At 39.5% G+C, this 25,735-nt stretch overlaps 1 protein-coding gene and 1 long non-coding RNA gene across 2 annotated transcripts; both read left to right on the top strand.

Moving 5' to 3' along the window:
* Positions 1-583: 583 nt before the first annotated feature.
* Positions 584-3,907, top strand: LOC142637975 (uncharacterized). Its single transcript, XR_012844942.1, has 2 exons — positions 584-843; positions 3,554-3,907. It is a non-coding gene; the product is annotated as an uncharacterized LOC142637975 (long non-coding RNA).
* A 4,683-nt stretch (positions 3,908-8,590) lies between these two features.
* Positions 8,591-9,629, top strand: LOC142638042 (uncharacterized). The gene is made up of 2 exons (XM_075812031.1): positions 8,591-8,710; positions 8,789-9,629. Exons 1-2 carry the CDS (start codon positions 8,645-8,647, stop codon positions 9,566-9,568), a joined length of 846 nt encoding a protein of 281 aa, XP_075668146.1. The 5' UTR covers positions 8,591-8,644; the 3' UTR covers positions 9,569-9,629.
* Positions 9,630-25,735: the final 16,106 nt, after the last annotated feature.

Raw genomic sequence — 25,735 nt, 5'->3', positions numbered from 1 at the left:
TTATTAATAGATTTTTATCCCCCTCAATCTAAGATAAAAAAAAATAAAAAAAAGTAGAAAACTAATTTCAACCATTATTCTCTAAATGAAATTAATGGATTATCCGTTATTTACCCATGGTCCCTTAACATCAACAAGGATGAAATCATACTACTTCACTGTTTGGTGAATTGATACCTTCCCAAGCACTAAATGCCAAAGAAATGGGGGGAGATTGTGGGTTTGAATTTCGGGGGCAACATAGTTAATATATAAGTGTTTCCAATCATCTAAGAAAACAAGTATGGAATCATTATGAGTCCTAAAAAGTTTTTATTGACAATGAAAACTTCCATGGTTCAAATTCCTCCTCCCCTATCAATATCAATATTTATATCTATATCTATATATATATATAATAGACGAAGCTGAGAGAAAGTTGGTTCCTACATTTATGGATGTGTTGACAAATCGGATAACTGCCTATTTAAAATTCAGACACGTATACAGTTTTAAAAAAAATAGTCATACGTTTCAGACGACTCGCACGGTGCAACGTTTTAGTAAACTTAAAATAGCAAAGTTATTGCGTTAAGCTTTTACACACCGTTTAACTTAACAATTCAATAAAACCAGTTAACTAAATATAAAAACCCAAAAGGATCGAGAGAGATACAGAGAGTTTGAGGGTTTGTAAGGCGCAGAGAGAGAAGGAGAGACATCTCAAGGCGCTGCCGCCGCCGTTCGTCTGCAGCCACCGAAAAACTGGCTTTCCCCAACGCCCTAACACCCCTATCAAACGACCAAAACCACTATACAGAAACGCCACAAGGTGCAAATAGAGAGATCAAAGGATCGCTATTGGTAAAGTTTTTTCTTTCTCCGTTAGGTTTTGGCTTTGAGTATTTTGGCCAGATTGGTTTTAATTCAGGTTTGATTTTAGATTTTGGTTTATATATTAAGGTATTTGGGTTAGAATTGGTTTGGTTTTGCATATTTGTGTTAGATACGTTGAAGAAAATGGATTTATGTGTTGCCAAAAAAATAAAGTTCCGTCATTTCATTTATGTTGTTTTTAATTTTTTGTTGAAATATTTTCCCCTTTTTATATTTTTGTTTCCCATGTCTCTTCTCTGCCATTGTTGTTAAGGTTTTTGCAGTATATATTTAAAGTTTTTCGTTTGTAGTTGCTCTGATTTTAAAAAATTAAACCCTGGAACATAGAGAATAAAAAGGTATTGAACATTAAAATGCCTTTCTGCCTCCACTGCTGCCAATCTGCTACCTTTTTCCTTAATTTTCGATTTATTTTTACAATTTCTTGAGTTCTGTTCGTTCGATTGTTGTGTTGATTAAATTTTGTTTTTGTTCAATTCAATATATTTGCTTTTGTTATTATTATGTTCCATTTTTTTTTAGGCCCTTTTGATGTCGTTTTTCCTGTAATGAATGTGTTGTTCATTCAGTTATGCATGTTCAATTTTTGGTTTTTTTTTTTTGTTACTTCTGTTATGTTTTCATGGTGAGATTTAAGTTTTGTTGTAATTGGTTTTTAAAAAAAATGGTTTTATGTGTTGTTAAATCCATAAATCCGATTAATAAGACTTTGGCTCTATGCCCTCTGATTTGCAAATGTTGGGTTCTTTTGCATATGACTAATTGCAGTAGATATTTTGAATTGCAATCATCTTCTGCCTTTATTCACCAGGTTTAGTACAACTTCAATGTTTCTGTCCTTTTTCTCCCTAATTTCAATACTAATTTTCTTATCACATGGATTTCATGTCTACTAATTTTCTTATGGCATGGATTTCATGTTTATTTTTCTCTACAAAGGTAAGTGATTCATTACATATTAAACTACATCTTTAGCAAATTCTTCAAACTGTTTTCTGTTCTGTGCCACCATTATATCTTCATATTTTAATTTTATCAAGGATGGTTTCTCTTTGGAATTCATAGGTTTAACGATGTTATTGAATAATTTTTTCCACAATCTTGATTACATATAGAACCGCATAATTTTTTTTGAACTTTACTAATATATTTTACTATTTTATCAGCTCAACCCTTTCTGTAAAGGATCTGGTCTTAAAAATCTTCATTTGTTATCATGAAATCTTTTTTTATGCTTTCTTATTCATTTTGAAGATCCTACTTAGGTGCATCAGTCTTTTAGTACTGGCCTGGTGATTCTTCTGAAGTTTAAGGAGCTGATGCAAATGGCATCTTTATATTATATGATGAAATGTTACTGTTTGGAAACTACAAGACCAGAATCTTAAAATTGTCATTTGGAGTTTTGGTTTTCCCTACCTGTTTTAATCCCTATTTCTCTTTTCTTTCCTTTTAAAATATTGTAGTATTTTGACTTCCCATATATCGTTTAAATGCCTTGGAACTGTTTTATTATTTTCAAGTGAACATCTATTGTACTTCAAGGAGTTTGGGAGTTTTAAACAAACATGCCTTTTGAAATTTCCGCGTTATTTACCAAATAATGGTTGTATTCTATGAGCCCTTGAGTTGGTTAATTGATGCTATGTATTTTACTTGGTTTTGATATAGTTGCTTTGGTTTATTTGTGTCCTACATTTACACTCTTGAATCTGTTTTGTCTGATTTTGTAAATATGGTATGCTTAATTATGGAACTGAATGGTATGTATCAAAAAAGATTTTATGTAACTGAATGGTGCTCCATAAGTTAAAGGGTTATGTATTACTGTGTTCTATTGAAATTTGAAGACCACCACATTGTTCATGATTATATCTTGACTGTTTTTTATTATTATAAAGTATTGGTATTTTATTGCACACAATAATGAAAACGATATAGCCTAAAAGAATAACAAAAAAATCATGCACAAAGGTATATCTAACTTCTTATCTGTTCAGTTTGCTTACCACTACTTCTACTGCAGGTAAGGCTTTCATGCAGGTTTACAAGCCATGGTTTTTACTACCTTTTGATAGTGCGTCACACTCTAGCAATTACTTACCCAAAACACATGCTCTTGGGGGGTGGAGTACACTAGGGAATAGGCTAAAATGTATGCATCCAGATTTTTTACTTTTTATCTCACCCTTTTTATTTTTAAATAAAACCCCAAAACTAGCTTTTTTCGAAAATAAGCTAACTTCTATCTTTTTGTCTCACCTTTAGCAAATAGGCTTTCAAATGGGTTACTTGGAAATTTCCCTGTCTGCAAAAATTTTATGGAGATTTGAAATGATGTTTTTATTTGTGGTACTAATAGGCATATTCATGGATTTTCCCCCCTACTTGGGCCTGATCACTATAAGTATTTGGTTATTAGTCTGTTATTTTGGTAAAGAGGATGTAAAGTACTTTGGTGATTCAATTTTTTTCAAGAAGGGGTGTGGATTTTGTGGTTTACTAGGATAGATTTGTGTTGAGGGAGTATTTTCCTGTAATTGCATTCTTCATATCTGTTTGGTTCTTTAATCTGCTTCTTTAACTGTTCTTTTAAACATTATTAGATATTATTCTCATTTACTTTAAATGAAAACATGACAAATGTTAATGCCTAATTGATTAAAAAAATTTGTAGGTAACTATCGACTGTCATTCACATGGGCAATAAAGCTCTACATCAACTTTGACATTCCAAAAGTCACAAAGGAAATTATGCCAAAATAACCTCCTAAAAGACTGGATGGATAACTTTTCTTACGAAATAGAAAATAGTTGCTGAAATAGAAGACTTGGAAGCATAAAAAATGCTTAAGAATTATGTACCAAGTTCTATTCTTTATACCCTTTTCTTATTTACTTAATTTTCTGGTTTATTTCAGATTATGAGATATTTAATTTAGGCTATGGTTTTGTAATCTGAGCATTCTAAGACTCTTATATAAACATGAATTTAAGTTTTGTAATATATGTGATTTTAATTTTGAACTCAGTTATAATTGTAAATTGCAATTCAATTGTCTCTGTTAGATTGACGCACTATTCAGTGCAACCTTATTTTGGGAATACAAGATTGATGAAAATTGAGAATGCTATGAGTATGCATTTTTATTGGTGCTACATTAAAAAGCTTCTAATTTCAAGTAATGAAACTAAATATCAAAAAACCTATTAACTTATTGTGCTTGGTCTATCACAGATGGATCAAATTAATTGATGACTTGCAAAGTCAATAATTAATTATTTTTGCATATCTTATATATAATACAAATGGTCAAACGTATCAAATATGGTGTGAGTGATGTAAATGTGAATCTAAATTATAAAATGATTCCGCGCATTGCGCGGGTTAAACACTAGTATATATAAAAGCAGAGACCTCATGCAGAGTGCATAAGGTTCTACCATGTGTCACTTTGTATGAGTACTTTTTCGTTTAGCCTTTCACCTTCCATCTTCTTATTAATGAATAGTTTAAGCCATAAATGTAGAAAATTACTAAAGATTTGGTTCTACTCCCTTTTCCAACTTTTTGAACTCTTCCATTTTTAATTTCATTAATTTAAGAAATGAAAGGTTTTCTCCATTCAATGTTAGTTTTCATGTTTTTTTATATATTCCAGTTTCACAAAATATCAAAAGACCAAAAGAAAAATAGGACTGGAGAGATAGAGAGACAAAGAGTTAGAAATTAGTGTCAAAAAGAGTATGAAATTGTCTTTGGTTTCAGGTGCATATGCTCTAAACTCCTTAACAATACTATCAAAACTTGATACAATGCTTTCATAACATAAGGGGTTTCTAAAAGGTATGTGCTTTTTGTTTTTATTTATATTTTTAGAAAGTGTTTAATCTTTGTAAGTGATTAAGGTACTCAGACGTAAGTAAACTCATTAACAACACTATCAAAGCTTGATACAATCTTTTCACAACATATGAGATTTCTAAAAAGTATGTGTTTTTTGTTTTTATTTATATTTTTGGAAAGTATATAATCTTTGTAAGTGATTAAGGTACTCAGATGTAAGTAAAATTAAACGTAAGATACGAAATAGTATAAGTTTATATTTCCCTATTCAATTATTGTTTTATTTTTAATCTCTTGGCATGTATATTTAGTTTTAAGAATTAGAAATTATAAACCTTAAATTTTAGATGTTTAGCCTTCAAAAGTTTACGTGTTTTCTTTAAAAAAAAAAATACTTCTAAAGAAAAGAAAAGGAAATAATAAAAAAATTTATATTGGAAATAGTCAAATGTAAGAACTAAATATATATGTACATCTGATCAAACATAAAAGGGCATATAGTGATATTTTTAAAGTCTAATTAATTATGGTTACTTATGGATATATTGTGTTACAATTTTTTTCATTCATTATATTTTAGTGATGTATAATACATAATTGAAATTAATTTTTCAAACATTATAACACATATAAGTATTATAGAATAACTAATAAAGAACATGCGCATCGCGCGGGACATCCACTAGTTGTTATAACTATTGAATTATAGAAAATAAAAATAAAATGTTGATTGTTATCTATTAGTAAAAAGAAGAAGATCTATTAAATACATCTTGGTATAGATTTTGACTATACATTAAATGTGAAATTTATCATTTGAATATCTATATATTATTTATGTTAGAAATATTCTCAAATTATTATTTTAATTTGGTTATTTATTTGAGTTTTCTTTGTACAGTGGTTATTTATTTAAGTTTTCTTTGTAAAGTATGAAATCATTTTTCTTAACAAATAAATAATTTGGTATTTCTTGTTCACGGTAGAAGAGCCCATAATAAGCATTGCCTGTAGAGGTTTGTTGACTTGATCTCTCATAAACTAACTCATGAGTTCACGTGGTCCTTCCAAAATTGGAAGTGTAAAGGATTTTTGAAAGCATATGGAGTGGGTTTTGTAAGTGCACAATTGCACCTGGACCCAAAGACAATCACTGGCTCAGGCCCAATGTGCCTTAAACAATAAAATTTGTAGAGTGTGGGCTTGAAACCTAGGTTTGAAGTACTAGGAGCTTGATCACAGGGTTTTAGAAACAAATACAGGTAAATAACAAACGATAATTGCAAATGGATCTCCTCGGACTCGAGCCGAGGACTACTTCCTTATTATTTCTCTTTCTTCCTTAAAGATTACAATTTCTTAATTTTCTTTCTTAGTTCCCGATCTCCCTTCTTTTTGGCCTTTACCCCCCTTTTATACTTCCTTCCCTGATACTTTTTGAACAGTGACTAGAAGTTTCCACCTCACTGTTCAGGGGTCACCTCCCCATTAATGCGGCCAGGGAGGTAGGTGCAGAGCCTTTAATGCGGAGGTGGCAGCCTTTGCTCTTGACATTTTCTTTAATACTGGTGCATCTAGAAGATTCAGGATGTCCCCCTTTAACCATCAGTCTTTCCAGAGTTGTACCTTGACCTTCATAATGAAGTCTTGAGTTTTCTTGGATCTGTCCGAGGAGAAGAACGCTCTCGGCTGTACCCTCGAATCCTCGGCGTATGGGCCAATTTGTAGAGTTTAATTCTGGAGTAGGTCGGCCCTCCATGCTACAGTCCAAAGGTCCATATGCCCATTCTGGTCTTTTTACTCCCCACAATAGCCCCTCAAAACTCTATTTTTCATCATCCGAGGAGAAAAATAGGGTTTTGATCCAACGAAAACTCTTCCCACCTATTCCGTAAACAACTACACGTGTGAAGGCCGTTTGGCGTTCCAGAGGACGCCACTTGGCGGTTTTATTTTCAAAAACGCGCGCATTTATTACCGTAAGTTACACCTTGTCCCCCTCGTTCAACGGTGAGATGGGCATCCAACGGTCCTCGTTATTTCACGAAAATTTGGGCGGGACAAATATAATTTCGAGGCCGCCTTCCGCACACCATGACGCTTCGGGAACCTGCGCCTTCATTTAATTCATCAGGGACTAATCCCATCAAAACATCAGTAAACATACTTTACCCGCAGAAAACCGTGGAAATTTGCACAACTTGGGATTCGTAAGTTTTTTATTCTTCTTTTCTTAACCTTTTCTCCTCGGATCTTGTCCTCGGCTACCCTTGTAGACATTTTCCCTTTTAGAGTTTAGTCTTTCGTCCCTCTCTGATGGGAAAATTTAAGTGTCTAGTTGATACCGCCGCTGGAATGGAAGGCTTCAGAGCCAAGTATCACATTCCCGGCGATGTAGGTTTAAAATATTGCCCGGCGGAAGCCGTGGTCGGCTCTAGAAAGGCTGGAGAGGTTATCATCCCAATGGTAGCCTTTGTAGAGGGTGGGATGACCCTCCCAATGAAGCCTGTAACTAGGGAGTACCTCCGCAACCACCGGTTGTGTCCCGATCAGTGCACCTCAAACGTTTTTAGAGTTTTGGGTAGCGTCGATGCTCTGAACGAGCAAATGGGTTCAAACCTCACCTAGCACGATGTCGTCTTTCTGTACGAGTGCCATAAACTCACCAATGTAGGTTACTACATTAAATCCCGCTCCAGCGTCCCGCTCCAGCGTCGTTAGGCTAATCTCCTATCTGCCCAAATCCAACAAAGGCATGAAGGATGACTACCTGATCATCTCTAGGAACTGGCACGACGGCCTCCACTGCCCAGTTGAGTGGGGAGATCCAGGTGCGACACCTTAGGATTAACCTCCCCACCGCACAACTTCCTCTAACACTCACAAAAATGCGTATTCACATGTATTCATGTTTATTTAAGTTTATTATATGTTGTGTGAATTTGACCATGTTCGTTTGCTTTGATGTCTTTCTTTGCAGATAAGAAACACGTGCGCCCACGCTTGAGCCACTGCAACGTTGCAGATCTAAACCGAGTACTGCGCTCCGAGGTGTTTGTCAGCGAGGACCTACAACTCAGGGCTGCTCATCTGATTCAGGGGTACGATCCCATTTCTTCAGACTTCCAGGAGATAGAAAACGCCATAGTCGCGGGTGACCGAAGGCGAAAGAGGATAAACGTAGCCCGGCCCCACTTTTTGGACGACCACGATCTCCCTGACGCACCTCATACCGTTTTGTACATACAGCCCATAGCGGCAATCCCCCTCACCGTGCACTCTCAGGGCATTGCTGTCCCAGAGGAGCGAGTATCCTCTTCAAACACTTTGGACGAGGAGATAGAACACTTCCAGCTCGAGGACTCTCCACGACCTCGCGGAAACCCATTTGTTATCCTCTCCGACGAGGAGGAAGAAGAAGCCGAGGCCTCTGGGATCGCGGGTCTAGTGATAGCGCGTCCAGACGACAGTTCAATCGAAGAAGAAATGGACAAGCTTAAGGATCTCATGACCGATAGAGGTGCCCGAGTGGCAAAGAAAGGAGCAAAAGGGGCCCAAGCTCCCCCTGCTTTGCCACCACCCCCTCCTCCAGCCGAGACAAAACCTCCCACAGATGATTCTAAGAAGAAGAGAAAGGTGGACGCCGAGGGGGCTGGTGGGGAGAAAGCAAAGAAACTAAAACAGCAACCGCCGCTGGCCCAACAACAGAAGCCGGACAAAGGCAAAGGGCGTGCCCGCTCAGTTGAGAGTGGGGAGATCAGGGAAGTGGCCGAGGTGCGACGAGCACCAGCCACCTGGTCTCCTAACTTGAGGCTGGACGGCGCCCCTATCCCCTGCCACTCCAGCATTAGGGCAGTCCAACAAGGCCACGCCCACCATCTAGCCGAGGTGTTGGAGCATCCTCTTCTGTTGCCCAAGGATATGGAATCCTTAGAGAAGATGGGCCAGCCGCAGTTGTTCCTCTCACTAAAAAGGGGTTTAGCTCTGGTAAGTTCCACCTCGCACTTATATTCTGTATTTATTTATAAACACTTTACTGCATTGACCCTCCTAACATTTTTGCAGTCCATCCAAGAGGTTTTTGCGACCGAGAAGTTCGTGGAGGATTCTCGAAAGCGCGCTGGAATGGAGCAGGAGTTAAGACAAGAGGCAGAAAGGTCTCTGGACCAGGCTCTGGCAGAGAAAGGGAAGCTCACTTCACAGCTGGCCGACCTGAAAAGAGAGAGAGACGGCGACAAGGCCAGCTTGAAGACGATGGGGAGTCAAGTAGAGGGGCAGCGTAAGCTCCTCCGTCAAAAGGATGACAAGCTTGCCCAAGTCCAACAGGCACGCTCCGACTTGGAAAAGGAGCTTACACGGGCGAAAGAGGAAGCTCACGCCCACAAGCACGCCCTAGAGGCCGCGAAGAAGGCCAGTTACCAGGAGGGGGTTATCAAAATGCAAGAGGAGCTGACAGAGGCTTTTGCGGCCTTGTGCCGTGAGTACTGTCAGCAGGTCTGGGGGGAGGCCATGAATGCAGCAGGGGTTCCTCAAGTTTCCGAACTGAGGAAGCCCGAGAACATTTGGCTTCCCCTAGACATACAGGAAATTGAAGACCCTTCTGTTCCTGCCTCTCCTACTCTTCCTCCTGTGGTGCAAGAGCTTGCTCCTACTCCTACAGAACCTGAAGGTTCCCATAAAGAGAAGGACAAGTGTGACGATGCCGAAAAGGAGGAAGTCCCCAGCGTGGAGCCCCTCATTCCTTCAACAGAAAAAGGGAAACAGGCCTTGTCGACCTTTGAATTGGAATTGAAGAGTACCGAGGCTGGCAGCAGCTCCCTTCAAGACCCCCCTTTCCTAGTTTAGGGCCTAGTCTAGGAATATTTTTGTACTCCCCTTCCTTGTATATAATTAATGAAAAACATTTTTATTCGGCTTTCAATATTGTTGCCTTTGTTTTTCTTTATTCTTCTTGTGTTTGCCACGAAAGTTCACAATAACAAATAGTTGACAGGGAAAACAGAATAAATATGACTCCACCATGCAAACCATTAGGACTTCTAAATTGCCACATAACCTTAGATATTAAATAATGTCACAGTGTAGATAACTCACATAACCTTAGATGTTAAACCTTTGTAACCTGACGTATTACTTTCAGTAGGGCGTAAGGTCCAAAGACCATTCCTCACAAGAATTGATTTGTCACTCAAAAATGAAGAACTTAAGATCCAAATTAACGAATGGAGAGATAATAATTTCCCTATAACATGTGATAAGAATAAGAACAGTGACAAGATTTGCGGCCCGAGGACTGTACTTAGACAGGTTCCTGTTTGATTCTTAACAGTTGTAACTTCAAACGTAAATTTTCCCAAAGTAGGAGGTCCGAGGACCCGGCATAACTAAGGTTCTGTTTAACAAATGAAAAGATATCAATTTTCACAAGGTTTGTGGTCCGAGGACTACACTTAACCAAGTTTCTGTTTGATTCTTAAGAACAGTAACTTTAAATGTTAATTTTCCCAAAGTAGAAGGTCCGAGGACCGGGCATAACTAAGGTTCTGTTTAACAAATGATAAGATATCAATTTCCACAAGGTTTGTGATCCGAGGACCACACTTAACCAAGTTTCTGTTTGATTCTTAAGAACAGTAACTTCAAATGTTAATTTTCCCAAAGTAGAAGGTCCGAGGACCTAGCATAACTAAGGTTCTATTTAACAAATGATAAGATATCAATTTCCACAAGGTTTGTGGTCCGAGGACCACACTTAATTAATTTTTCCAAAGTAGAAGGTCCGAGGACCTGGCATAACTAAGGTTCTGTTTAACAAATGATAAGATATCAATTTCCACAAGGTTTGTGGTCCGAGGACCACACTTAACCAAGTTTCTGTTTGATTCTTAAGAACAGTAACTTCAAATGTTAATTTTCCCAAAGTAGAAGGCCCGAGGACCTGGCATAACTAAGGTTCTGTTTAACAAATGATAAGATATCAATTTTCACAAGGTTTGTGGTCCGAGGACTACACTTAACCAAGTTTCTGTTTGATTCTTAAGAACAGTAACTTCAGATGTTAATTTTCCCAAAGTAGAAGGTCCGAGGACCTGGCATAACTAAGGTTCTGTTTAACAAATGATAAGATATCAATTTTCACAAGGTTTGTGGTCCGAGGACCACACTTAACCAAGTTTCTGTTTGATTCTTAAGAATATTACCTTCAAATGTTAATTTTCCCAAAGTAGAAGGTCCGAGGACCTGGCATTACTAAGGTTCTGTTTAACAAATGATAAGATATCAATTTCCACAAGGTTTGTGGTCCGAGGACCACACTTAACCAAGTTTCTGTTTGATTCTTAAGAACAGTAACTTCAAATGTTAATTTTCCCAAAGTAGAAGGTCCGAGGACCTGGCATAACTAAGGTTCTGTTTAACAAATGATAAGATATCAATTTCCACAAGGTTTGTGGTCCGAGGACCACACTTAACCAAGTTTCTATCTGATTCTTAAGAACAGTAACTTCAAATGTTAATTTTCCCAAAGTAGAAGGCCCGAGGACCTGGCATAACTAAGGTTCTGTTTAACAAATGATAAGATATCAATTTCCACAAGGTTTGTGGTCCGAGGACCACACTTAACCAAGTTTCTGTTTGATTCTTAAGAACAGCAACTGCAAGCGTCAGAGGTACTCATAACTTTGAAACGTTAACTGACAAAAGCACATTTTACTAATAATAATACCTTCTAAGATTATTTACATTCCATGGGCGTGGTACAATTCTTTCATCTAGGTCAGCTAGCCGATATGACCCTATGCCTGCTACTGAAACAATGCAATAAGGGGCCTTCCCAGTTGGGTCCTAGCTTACCCCAAGCTGGGTTTTTAGAAGTGCCTACAACTTTTCTTAATACAAGATCACCAGGTGCAAGTGGCCTTAGCTTCACGTGGGCATCATATTCCCGCTTTAGCTTCTGTTGATAATAAGCCATTTGGACCGGGCCCCCAACCAGGGGCAGCAGCAAGGGGAAGAAGCTGGGCCATCTAATCAGCCTCTCCCCGGCGAAGCCTATCCTTATACGGATACGGAAGTAATTGGGGGAGATAGCGTTAGCGCGATCCAACTTCGCCTTTTGGAGAAATACCCTTCTCCCTCTGCGGCGATTATAGAGAGGGCCCGACTTGAAGCCCAAGATCTCTTCGAGGTCAAGGTTGAAATTATCAAACTCATGGCGGGCCTTGATCCCCAAGGAGATTGGATGGGACGAGGGGCTCGCGCTCTCGAGAATCCTCGCACGGCCACGGGGGAAGAGTCGTTAGAAAGACTTTATTCCCTATTGGATAATCTAAAGGAAGGCGAAGTCGAATCCCAAGCCTTTTCTCAATTGAAAAGCAAAGTGTTCCGAATATGGCACGAACATGGCTGCCTCGCGTCGTTCCTCGAGTAAATCAAGACTTTTCTCCAGGAGTCCATTGTTATTCTCCGGGCTAAAAGAGCTCGTCTTTAGGGTGGGAAAACAAGATTCCAGAGGTATCACCGCCTCGGCTCCATAAGTCATAGAGAATGGCGTTTCTCCCGTGGACCTGCGCGGTGTGGTCCGATACGTCCACAGAACATGAGGGAGTTCTTCTACCCATCTGCCTTTTGCATCGTCCAACCTTTTCTTAAGCCCATTGACTATGACCTTATTAACGGCCTCGGCCTGCCCATTTCCCTGAGGATAAGCTGGGGTGGAGTATCTATTTATGATACCCATGTCACCACAATATTGCCTAAAGGCCTTGCTGTCAAATTGAACGCCATTGTCTGAGATAAGTGTGTGTGGTATACCAAATCTGGTGACAATATTTTTCCAGATAAATTTCTTGGAATCAACATCTCTGATATTTGCTAAGGGCTCGGCCTCAACCCGTTTAGTGAAATAATCTGTTCCCACAAGAAGCCATCTTTTGTTTCCTGCAGCTCTCGGAAATGGCCCCACTATATCCAATCCCCATTGGGCAAAGGGCCAAGGACTGGAGAGAGGGTTAAGAACCCCACCAAGTTGATGAATATTAGGGGCGAACCTCTGGCATTGATCACATTTTCTGGCATAGTCCTGAGCCTCTCTCTGCATATTGGGCCACCAATAACCCTGAGTCAGAGCTCTATGGGCTAAGGACCTTCCCCTAGTGTGGCTTCCACAAATTCCCTCATGCAATTCCTCCAGTAATGCTTCCGTTGATTCAGGGTGCACACACAACAAGTACGGTCCTGAGAAGGATCGTTTGTACAGCTTATGGTCCTCGGACAACCAGAAACATGGCGCATTTCGACGTATCTTTTCTGCTTCAGATTTGTCCTCAGGAAGTATATCATTCCTAAGAAAAGCTATAACCGGGTCGATCCAACTAGGTCCAGGCCTTATCAGATGAATGTGAACTGTACTAACGACGGTAAGAGTTGGCTCCAACAAATCCTCCACGAGGATAACCCTGGGCAAGTCCTGAGCCGAGGATGTCGCCAACGTAGCCAAAGAATCTGCATGGGTGTTTGCACTCCTAGAGATATGAGCTAAGACGAAGGAGTTAAATTCAGCTTGCTGACGCTTGACCTGGACCAAATATTCCTGCATTCTGGGGTCTCTAGCCTCCATGGTCCCCATCACTTGGCCGACCACTAATTGAGAGTCCGAGAACACATGGATTTCCTTTCCACCCATCCTACGTACCATCTGCATGCCTACCAAGACTACTTCATATTCGGCCTCATTGTTAGTAGCCGAGAATGACAATCTCAAATATTTTTCGAAGACAATTCCCTCAGGGGACGTTAGAACAAGTCCAACACTAGACCCTCTCTGATTAGCCGCCCCATCCACATACACTTTCCAAATCGGAGGCATTGCAGCTGTGATCACACCAACTGATTTTTCATCCATGTGTGCTTCTTTTGGAGTTTCTTCTAGCAATGGTTCGGTAAACTCTGCCACCAAGTCAGCGAGGACCTGGCCCTTCACCGAGGTGCGAGGCTTGTACTTAACATCAAAGGCTCCCAAAATGGTTCCCCATTTTGCCACCCTGCCAGAGTAATCAGCACTGCGTAACACCGCCTTGAGAGGCAATTGGGTCAGGACCACCACAGTATGAGACTAGAAATAATGAGGAAGTTTGCGCGTGGCGTGGACTACGGCCAGAAGCGCTTTTTCCAAGGGCAGATAGCGCACCTCGGCCTCATCCAAAGACTTACTAACGTAGTAGACCGGTCTTTCCACCCCGCTTTCATTCCTTATAAGGACTAGGCTCACCGCGTGGACAGCCACTGCCAGATAAGCGAACAAAACCTCGTCCACCTCGGGGCGAGACAAAATGGGTGGCCGAGATAGATATTGCTTAAGCTGTTGGAAAGCTAACACGCAATCCTCGGTCCATTGAAACTCTTTCCACTTATTCAACAACCGGAAGAAAGGACGGCATCGGTCAGCTGACCGAGAGATAAACCTATTCAATGCGGCAATCATCCCGGTCAATTTCTGGATCTCTTTTGGGTTCCGAGGCGGCTGCAAATCCTGAATAGCCTTAACCTGCGCTGGGTTTACCTCTATGCCTCTATGAGTAATCATGTATCCCAAGAACTTTCCAGACCCCACGCCAAAAGAGCACTTTGAGGCGTTAAGGCGCAGCTTATACTTTCTTAGCATCTGGAAGGTGTCGGCCAGATCTTTCATGTGTGAAGGCATTGTCTTACTCTTCACTACCATATCATCCACGTATACTTCAATGGTCTTCCCCAGTTGCTGTTCGAACATTCGGGTCATCATTCTTTGGTAAGTAGCCCCAGCATTTTTCAACCCAAATGGCATAACCTTATAATGATAGTTCCCGGTTGAAGTAATGAAAGCAGTCTTCTCTTGGTTTTCCAACGCCAAGGGAATCTGATGGTAACCCTGGAAGGCGTCCAGAAAACTCATCCGAGGATGTCCGACGGTAGCATCCACCAGTTGATCAATACGAGGCATTGGGAACGAATCCTTGGGGCAGGCCTTGTTCAAATCTGTGAAGTCCACACATACTCTCCATGTGCCGTTCTTCTTTTTAACCACAACCGTATGCGCTAATCATTCAGGGTAAAAAACTTCTTTAATAGCTCCAGCCCTCTTGAGTTTGAGCACCTCTTGCTTCACAGCTTCGGAATGTTCTTTGGAAGAACGCCGAGGTGGCTGCCTTCTCGGCACAATGGCAGGATTGACATTTAAATGATGACAGATGAAGCTCGGATCTACGCCTGGAGCCTCATAGGGGTCCCACGCAAAAACATCTATATTGTTCTTCAGAAATTCCAACAACTCCATCTTCTCTTGATGTGGCAAACGTATGCCAACTTGGAAGAACCTCTCTGGGTCATCTGCTATTACAAACTTCTCTAACTCCTCACAAACAGCCTCATCTCCTGTCATCGCTCCAGATGCATCCGGAGCTATTAATTGCTATGACTCTTGGATGGGCAAAGTTGATGACCTAGCTTCTGACTGACGAAGCACTGCGGCCGATATGCATTGCCTGGCCACTATTTGGCTGCCGAGGATTTCCTCAACGTACTCTCCCGAGGGGAATTTAACCTTAACATGCAAGGTAGAGGAGACAGCTCCTAGAGCATGCAGCCATGGCCTGGTGAGGATGGCTGTATATGGGGAGTACACGTCGACCACAATGAAATCCACCTCAACCATTTCTGAGCCAGATTGGACGGGCAAACGAATCTGTCCCTTCGGCACAACGGCCCTTCCTTCGAAGCTTATGAGTGGCGAGTCATAAGGAGTAAGATCTTCCAACGTCAGCCTTAGCCCCTTAAATAAATCAGGGTACATGATATCTGCACCGCTGCCCTGATCAATCATCACTCTCTTCACATCATAACTCCCTATTCTAAGAGTGACCACAAGAGCATCGTCATGGGGTTGAATGGTACCAACCTTATCTTCCTCCGAAAATCCCAAGATGGGTAAGGTCACTTTCAACCTCTTCGGCCTGCAGCCTGGTTCCTCGGCCTGAGGATGTGAAACTGCCATCACCCTGGTGGGAGCCGAGCCGGTCCTGCCAGGTGCAGCAAAAATAACATTAATTGTTCCTAACGCCGGCCGAGATGAATTATTCCTTTGATTGTTTGAATTAGATTGACTGCCCTGCCCGCTAGGTTGGCACAGGTGCTGCTTCAGTTTTCCTTCACTGACAAGCTGCTCCAAGTGGTTCCAAAGGGTCCGACAGTTCTCAGTAGTGTGGCCCACATCCTGGTGGTACTGGCAAAAGAGGTTCTGATTCCTCTTTGCAGGGTCTCCTGCCATCTTATCAGGCCATCTAAAGAAGGGCTCCTTACAAACTTTCTCCAGCAACTGATGTACTGGTTCTCGGAACACAGTGTTCACTGCCTGAGGTGTTGCCGAGCCGGGCTGCCCAACGTAATCTCTCCTCGGCTTGTTATTGTGGTACCTGTCCGACCTGAAATCCCTTCTCTCTTGTGGGATAACCTTCTCCTTACCCTTTCCTTGCTGTTGGTCTTCCTCCACCCTCTTGTACTCGTCAATACGGTCCATGAGGCGACGTACGCTGCGGACGGGCTTTTTAGTCAAAGACTTTCTCAGGTCGTGATCAGTAGGAAGACCTACTTTAAAGGTATTGAGCACCACCTCATCAAAGTCGCCATCTATTTCATTAAACATCTCCCAGTAACGGTCGGAGTATGCTTTCAACGTCTCACCTTCCCTCATGGTCATGGATAACAGCGAGTCCAATGGCCGAGGTACTCTGCTACACGTAATGAACCGCGAAGCGAATGCTCTAGTAAGCTCCCCGAACGAACCTATAGACCCCGTTTTAAGGCCGTTGAACCACCTCATAGCAACAGGTCCCAAGCTAGAGGGGAAAACTTTACACATCAGGGTCTCGTTGTGAGAGTGCACCGCCATCCTCTGGTTAAAGTGACTCACGTGCTCCACCGGATCAGTCCGGCCATTGTAGATGGTAAAGGTGGGTTGAGTAAACCTCTTGGGAAGCCTCCCCTTCTCAATCCTCCGTGAAAACGGAGATTTGGAGAGTTGGTGCAGCGCCCGACTCATAGCATCGTTCCCTAAGCCCCTGGAAGGAGTCTTCTTACGTCTGCGAGCTGGCTGGTCATCCTCCTCACCAGAGGACATTGCACTGGGGGGTGAGCATGATCTTGAGTTGCAGCTACCTTCCCGTTCCTCCTCTGAGGAAGGATTAGATGAGGATGGTGAAGACCTGCGCCTGGCGCGGCATAACTTTCTCTTCAGACGATTAATCTCCTTCTGCATGGCCCTAGCACCATCCTCGTGGGTGGTGCTACCCCCGCCCTGAGTACGGCTAGCCTCGGGGTATTCTGTATGGACACTTCCCTCACGATCCCTTTGACGCTCAAGGCGCCCGAAATGATCCTCCGGTTGCGATCCCTGTGACTCTGCATGGTGAGAACCTAAGCCTGCCATAGTATCCCAGCTCCTTCTAGACTAGATTTCCCACAGACGGCGCCAATTGTAAGTGCACAATTGCACCTGGACCCAAAGACAATCACGGGCTCAGGCCCAATGTGCCTTAAACAATAAAATTTGTAGAGTGTGGGCTTGAAACCTAGGTTTGAAGTACTAGGAGCTTGATAACAGGCTTTTAGAAACAAATACAGGTAAATAACAAACGATAATTGCAAATGGATCTCCTCGGACTCGAGCCAAGGACTACTTCCTTATTATTTCTCTTTCTTCCTTAAAGATTACAATTTCTTAATTTTCTTTCTTAGTTCCCGATCTCCCTTCTTTTTGGCCTTTACCCCCCTTTTATACTTCCTTCCCTGATACTTTTTGAACAGTGACTAGAAGTTTCCACCTCACTGTTCAGGGGTCACCTCCCCATTAATGCGGCCAGGGAGGTAGGTGCAGAGCCTTTAATGCGGAGGTGGCAGCCTTTGCTCTTGATATTTTCTTTAATACTGGTGCATCTAGAAGATTCAGGATGTCCCCTTTAACCATCAGTCTTTCCAGAGTTGTACCTTGACCTTCATAATGAAGTCTTGAGTTTTCTTGGATCTGTCTGAGGAGAAGAACGCTCTCGGCTGTACCCTCGAATCCTCGGCGTATGGGCCAATTTGTAGAGTTTAATTCTGGAGTAGGTCGGCCCTCCATGCTACAGTCCAAAGGTCCATATGCCCATTCTGGTCTTTTTACTCCCCACAAGTTTTTCAAAGATTTAGTTTGGTAAATTTTGAGGCTAAAATATGCGGCGAAAATGGGCAAATGCCCATTTTACGCAAAAAAAAAAAAAAGAGAAGGCAAATGCCCTCTTTTCTAAACTAATTAGAGAAATGCCCCTTTTCTGAAACTCAATTTTCTCAAAATCGGATTTCAAAAAAAAAAAAACATTTTTGGAGTCCTATAGCGATGTTTTAAGGAGCCTATAGTGATGTTTTAAGGACCTATAGTGGCATTTTGTAACTCGAGCTCCATGAACTTGTACAAAACGCCGTTATAGGTCCTTAAAAAGTCACTATAGGCTCCTTAAAACGTCGCTATAGGGCTTAACTCGATTTTGAGAAAATCGAGTTTCAAAAGAGAGGCATTTTCCTAATTAGTTTAGGAAAGGGGGAATAATGCTGTTTTTTTTTTTTTGCACGAAAAGGGCATTTGCCCATTTTGGCCTAAAATATGCCTAGATTGTGGAGTTAAAAGATGTCTATATGTGATTTAGGGTTTACTATTTGAGTGGGAGGATTATCATTACGTGTATATGTATTGGGTTTGTGGGATTTTAGAAGTATCAAGTTTATGACTTTGGTTTGTAATGGTAGGGGATTGCATGTGTGTTTATGTTAATGTGATTTGTGAAAATTTGTAAATGTCATTTCTAATCGTTATTATATTGTTTGACGGTAGATTTTGATTGATATAGCTTGTAGATAACTAGATATAAGAATGGATTTGGTCGAACTTTGTAAAACCTTGGATCTTATATGTAGATTTTGATTTGTGTGTGTGTGTGTGTGTGTGTAAATACATGTTGATAGCGCTAAATTCCAACAAACTAATAGAAGAGCTTAAGATTGATCTTAGTGTAGTTCAATAGGAGATTATATTCGGTGCATGTTTGCAATTTATCTAAAAGACACGTGTAAGACAAGTTTGGAAACAATGGTTATCTTGTGAAGAAAAACTTGCTTGTATTAAAATGAAATTTTTGCAGAAAAGAAGGAAGATTTTATATAATTTAAGTCAAGGTGACAATATGTTGGAAATTACCTCATGTTTTATTTGGATTTGGATTTGAGATATATCAAAGAGTAGAAATTAGAGCCTGTAAGTACTTCTTTTGAAGAGTTTTTGGTGGTTTCGATGGGTCCTTTCATATAGGGAGATGGGAAGATTTTTAGAAAACGATAAACCAAGATTCTTCCAAAAGCTAGTTTGGTAGATTTCAAGTTTGAAGATATATACATTGTGAGGTTAAACTCGATGGCAAAGGTTGAATGAATATATAGTATAGTTTATTGTTTGAGTGTGAAAGTGCCATTATATTAGGGTTTTGAGATTGTGATTTTTTTTTTTTTTGAGAAGCAAGTCCATATTATTAAGCTAAAGCAGAAAAATTAGAAAGGAATACACCCTCTAAATCACTAGGTAGTTCTTCTATCCATACATCAAAATCTGCAGATGAAACCGCTCTCCTAGCTAAGGCATAAGCCAACTTATTACCCTTTCTTTGAACATGCTGAAACTGACAAGCTTGCAAAGAAGCCCTTGACTGTGTGCATCCTCAATAACAGTCTCATACAAAGTATTGCAATGCTCCTTAGATTTCAAAGCCCGAACCACCTGCAAACAGTCACCCTCCACTACTACCTTGAAGATGCTTAATTCTTTAGCAAACACAATAGATCTAAGTACAGCCAAAGCTTCAGCTGTTTCAACGGAATGAGGTAGTCCAATTTTCTGACTCAAGGCAGCGATAACATTACCAGAACTGTCCCTTATCACCACCCCCATACCTGCATTACCCAATGAATCAAAGATTGCTGCATCATAATTGACTTTATAACAATCAGCCTCAGGCGGAACCCAGCGAGCAGGAAGAATTCTCGGCCTAACCTCTTGTTTATTAGCATAAAAAAAATTCGACTACCAGAGCCTTTGCTCTTTCACCGATTTCATGTAGAGGCCACACTGATTAACGCACACGCAAACAATTTTGTCTCTACCATAAGCACCATGCCACTGTAGAAAATAAAGCCATATGATATGCAAACCTTCACTTCCTCCAAAAGATAAAAAAAGCTTCGGAAACCTTTTTTGTAATACGGGACAAAACTGATATTTAACTTCCACACCGCTTGAGCATGCTCACACAACCATAGACTATGCAATGTTGTCTCTTGAAAATCCCCACACAGCTCACAAGTATCCTCAACAGGCAAGTGCCGAGCTTTCAAGCTCAGTTTTGTAGGCAATGAATCTCTAGTAGCACGCCATATAAAATGGCGAATCTTATTTGGTGTCCAAATCTTCCAAATACCCTTCCAAACCTGTTGGAATCCCTCCGGAGAGTATGTACCTGGTTCTTGGCAGCTTACTTCATTAATCAACATACGATAAGCACTCCTGACACTGTAATTTCCATCTAGAGTTAAAGGCCAGATCAGCAAGTCTTCAACCTGCCTTTCACTGACAGGAATGACCTTTATCACCTCAGCTTCCCATGGCAAGAAAGTCCTCTCCAATAGCCCCAAATCCCATATTCTAGGGCCTGGATAAAACAGATCCTTGACATGAGTGACCAATGAATTAAGTCTTGGGGAAATAATCTTACTATGATCTTGAGCATGTAACCATCTATGACCCCAAACATCAATTTCAATCCCATCACCAACTCTCCAAACAGCCCCTTTGTTAATTACATCACGTGCCTATAGGATGCTCCGCCAAGCATATGAGCACCAAGGATGAACACTAGCATCAAGTATATTCCCAGACAGAAAATACTTTGCACTATGTACCTTGAACACTAGCGTATCCCTTTGATGTAGCAACCTCCACACCTGTTTAGCGAGCAAGGCATTATTAAATTTTTGAATATCTCTAAAGTCCATACTTCCCACTGATTTTGAAGAACAAAGCGTACTCCATTTAACCTAGTGGCTTTTCTTAGCATCTCCTTGACCCTACCAGAACTTTCGAATCATGGCTTCAATATCTTTGCATAGACCCACCAGTAGCTTGAATACATTCATAGAATACGTGGGAATAGCTTGAACCACCGCCTTGATCATCACTTCCTTCCTAGCTTGAGACAGAAGCTTTTCCTTCCACCCTTACATTTTGGCCCAAATTCTTTCCTTAAGTTGGGTAAAACATGCTTTCTTTCCTCGCCCAACAAAAGAGGGGAGCCCCAAATACTTCTCATATTGTTGAATTGCCAGAACCTGTAGAGATAATTTAATAGCCTCCTGCATTTGCACATCAGTATTTCTACTAAAAAATAAGGTAGTCTTATTTTTATTGATCATTTGCCTTGAAGCTAATTCATAATAAGATAGAAGTTCTTGTATCTTCTCACATTCAGCCAAAGTAGACTTGCAAAACAACAAGCAATCGTCTGCGAAAAAAAGGTGAGTAATCTTAGGCCCTCTTTTGCACAAGGAAAAACCTTGAATTTCCCCATTTAGAGCTCCCCTAATGGTGGCATTCAACCCCTTAGCACAAAAGAGAAACAAATAGGGTGAGAAGGGATCTCCCTATCTCAAACCTCTAGAAGGCTTTAACAAACCTTTAGGCTCACCATTCACCAAAATGGAATAAGACACAGTTGTGATACACTCCATGATCAAAGCCACCCAAGACTCTTGGAAACCCATCTATAAGAGAATTTTTTCAAGCAACATCCATTCCACCCTGTGAATTTGATTAATGTTTCTGAGGACTTGTGTTTGTAAACTTTGTGTTTGTTAGGAATTAAAAGTAGTGCCGTTAGGGGGCAAGATTAGGAAAAAAAAAAAAACTTATCCACAAATTAATTCAATCAATAATAGTAATAAAAGAATGGTGGACATTTAATTGTTTAAATTACTTTTTGTGTGCCAATGGATAACTTATTTAATAGCTCCCAACTAATGAACTTTTTGTATTTTAGATTGTAAATTGGTAGTTTGATTATAATAAGAAAAATAATAAAATATTACATAAAAATTATTGAGTAACTAACAAAAGGAAGATATCAATGCAATTACATTATAAATATATGGAAAATATAAAAAATTACTGAAGATTTTTCATTTTTTTTTATAGATAAAATATTACAATTTTTTTTCTCACAAAAAAAATACAAAATTTTGTTTTTAAATTACCAAGATACAAGAATCTTTAGTCTCTTTGATGTTTTTAAATGTTATAATTTATTACCCTTAATTAATAATGCAAATAAACTGTCAAACGTTTTTTTTTTTTAATAAAATATACTAGTAGAAAAGATAATAAAAACTCAAATTATCAGTAAGTCTAATTTTAGAAGAAACATTTTGACCAGTACTGATTAGGGGTACTATATCATGACAATGTAGTTAAAATAGCCTTTAAATTTTTATATTTTAACAAGAGTCCCACTATTTGTAATTTTGGGTGGCATAATTGTAACAATTAAGTAGTGAATTAAGTTTTGGAAGGGGCATCTTTGTTAGGTTACAAGTAGACTTAATATGGAAGGAAGCAAATTAGAATTTACATGGCCTTCCACTTCTTATCTCTTGACCCCTTGGCTCTACTATTGATTGCAAGCATGAATATTATGAATATTATACACATATATTATAATTATTTCAAGCTTATTTATTTATTTATTGATAGGAATTAATAAAGCTTATTATTTTTGTAGAAGAAATTAATCAAGCTTATTGATTGGCGATGTTAATAAGAGTTTATGAATATTATAATTTATCAAGCTTATTGATACACATTGAAAGCTAAAATTTGTGTTAAAACACAAGAGCTTGTTTAGACCCCAAATTAAAAAAATTACGGCTCGGTTGATTTTACTCTAACTTATCTAAGTGCAAAAATAAGAGTAAATGAAGTGCAAAAATAAGAGTAAATGAAGCGCAATCAACCAATACTACTCTAGTGCATAAACATGAACAATAAACAATAAAAGTAAAGCACAAGAGTAAGGAAAGAGAGATGCAAACACAAGATAATATGGCGATGTGTTATCGAAGAGGAAAAACTCGGCAAAAAACCTTTCTGCCATTCTCCAAGCAGTAAATCGATTCACTAGACAATAAGTTGGGATACACGAATAGTAAGAGACCCTCTAAGCCTAATCTACCTAATGTACCTAAGCCCTCCAAGCTCCTATTCCAACAAGGCTTCTCGGAACCGTGTCTTGTCTAGCTTTTCAGATCCCGCAATACGCCCAATTGTATCCGCCAAGCCGCATCGGCTTCTTTTGGCAAATCCCCAAAACTTCCTAAGCTCCAAAACACTCTCTATACTCTGAAAAGGTGTGGGATGTGTTTGGATACAAATTTCCTCTCAAGGTATGACAACGGGAGAGGGAAGGAGAAGAGGCTACAATGATTTCTCAATAAGGATGAGTTGCTCTCTCTCTAAAAGGTGGGTGTGTGTGTGTTGTAGAAAACCTATCTAGGGTTTTTCTCTCTGAATGGTCTCCTTTACTTTTGTGGGTAATGAGGGTATATATAGTATGGGTGAAGGGTAAGAAAGTTACACTTAAAAATCCTCTAGGCAGAATGTTTCGCGACTACCTCGCGGGAAAGCCTTACCCGCGAGACACTTGCGAAACTGACAACCTGGCACGACTCTTCAACTTCCAATCATGTGCTTCTCAAGTGGCTATTTCGCGGGTGATGTAGGACACAATTTACTGTTTAATTATTGTAATTTATTATTTTTGGTATTTTTATGTAAAAACGTTATTTTAGGTTTAGGTGATTTATTTCCTTCTTTTTAGGTGCATTTAATGCTTTTTAGGTCAAATTTGATTTTTGATATGGTAAGGTATCAATTAGGAGTTATTTTAGAATATATTTTCTTGTCTGTCAAGTTTTATGGAGCCCATAAATAGGCCCTGAAGTCTGTATCCGTTTTTCATATATTATTGAATAAAAATCAGAAAAGGTGAGGCTTTGCTCTTCTTTTGGTTCTTCAAGAACTGTGAACTTATCAAGGATTTTTCCTTGTGGCGTTCAAACTTTATACCTTCGGTTCGTGATTCTTTATAATCATTGGGTCAAGGTCAACTTATACCTTTGGTTCGCGTTTCGATTATAAACGTTGGGTCAGGGTTTCTATCAAAAAATCTGAATTTTAGCTTTCTTGGGCAAGTATTCCAATATTTTTGTTGGGTCTCAAAGCGTGTCGGTTGAGGTTCGCATCATTTGGTATCAGAGCACAAGTTCTAAAATCAGTTTTCTATCCCTTTATCTTTAGTTTCCTGTTATCATCCTATCTTGTTCCTTTTGTGTTCTTCATTCCTTGTTCTTATTTTGTGACGTGCATTAGGCTAAAATCGTGCACCAAGCTAAAAAAAAAAAGTGAAAAAAAGAGAAAAAAGAAAAAGAAAAAAAGAAGAAGAAGAGATGGTAATTATTGAGAACATTGTGGAAGATTCAATTGAGGACAAATAAGAGGATGAGTCCACAACTCACAATCCTCAAGCCTCAGTTGATTTGTTGAAGATGACTATACAATATGTTGATTTTCTTAGAGTAAAAAATTTTAATTTTATTATCAACCTTTTGTTGATTGATGTTGCAAATAAATTGAAAGTAGATGAGAAGAAATTTTCTGCTACACTTTATGAAGGATTCAAGTTTCACAACCGGATCAAGTCATTAAAGCATTCAAAGTATTTGTTTATTTGGAGCGGAAGATTTCAGATTTCAAAGATGAACTTGAGGACGAGTTTGTTTCGAGTGGAGGGGTCTGATGTAGGACACAATTTACTGTTTAATTATTGTAATTTATTATTTTTGGTATTTTTATGTAAAAACGTTATTTTAGTTTTAGGTGATTTATTTCATTGTTTTTAGGTGCATTTAATGCTTTTTAGGTCAAATTTGATTCTTGATATGGTAAGGTATCAATTAGGAGTTATTTTAGAATATATTTTCTTGTCTGTCAAGTTTTATGGAGCCCATAAATAGGCCCTGAAGTCTGTATCCGTTTTTCATATATTATTGAATAAAAATCAAAAAAGGTGAGGCTTTGCTCTTCTTTTGGTTCTTCAAGAATTGTGAACTTATCAGGGATTCTTCCTTGTGGCGTTCAAACTTTATACCTTCGGTTCGTGATTCTTTATAATCATTGGGTCAAGGTCAACTTATACTTTTGGTCCGCGTTTCGATTATAAACGTTGGGTCAGGGTTTCTATCAAAGAATCTGAATTTTAGCTTTCTTAGGCAAGTATTCCAATATTTTTGTTCAGTCTCAAAGTGTGTCGGTTGAGGTTTGCATCAGTGGGTTAACTTCTCGCGAAATCCACTTGATCTTCAATTAAGCTTGAGTCTTCACCAACTTAATACTAAACCCTATACAATAAAATCTCACAATATACAAAGAACAAATTAAAGCAAATACAATACGTTTTGTCATGGAATACAGCCAACATAAAACATAGTTGTAAATCACAACTTTACACACATATATTGCGCTTATCCTGTAAAAGAGCCAAATAAAACACAAGACTATAATCTAATTGCTCTATGCAATGTGCTTTATAAGATCATTGCAAGGATGCTGGCAAATAGACTACTAAGTATTCTTCCCTGATAAATTTCTCAAATTGAAGTGGCTTTGTGTTAGGTAGACTCATAACTAACAATGTCCTTGTTACATATGAAATTATGCAGTCTATGTGTCTTAAAATACAAAGCATATCACCACCGTGGGGTGTGGCTTGAAAGTAGGAATCCTTGAATTGATTTATTTAGTGAGCGGTTTGAGTGATAGCCCCAACAAGGCCTTAGTGGTATACGTGATATTAT

Source organism: Castanea sativa, chromosome 6 (genome assembly GCF_040712315.1).
Source record: "Castanea sativa cultivar Marrone di Chiusa Pesio chromosome 6, ASM4071231v1".
NCBI classification, from domain to species: Eukaryota; Viridiplantae; Streptophyta; class Magnoliopsida; order Fagales; family Fagaceae; genus Castanea; species Castanea sativa.
This window is presented reverse-complemented; position numbering and strand designations above follow the sequence as displayed.

Bases quoted from the DNA above. Each gene is read 5' to 3' on its own strand.
- LOC142638042 (XM_075812031.1), top strand. From the start codon at position 8,645: ATGGAATCCTTAGAGAAGATGGGCCAGCCGCAGTTGTTCCTCTCACTA. The intron at 8,711-8,788 runs GTAAGTTCCACC...ACATTTTTGCAG, and splicing joins TAAAAAGGGGTTTAGCTCTG to TCCATCCAAGAGGTTTTTGC.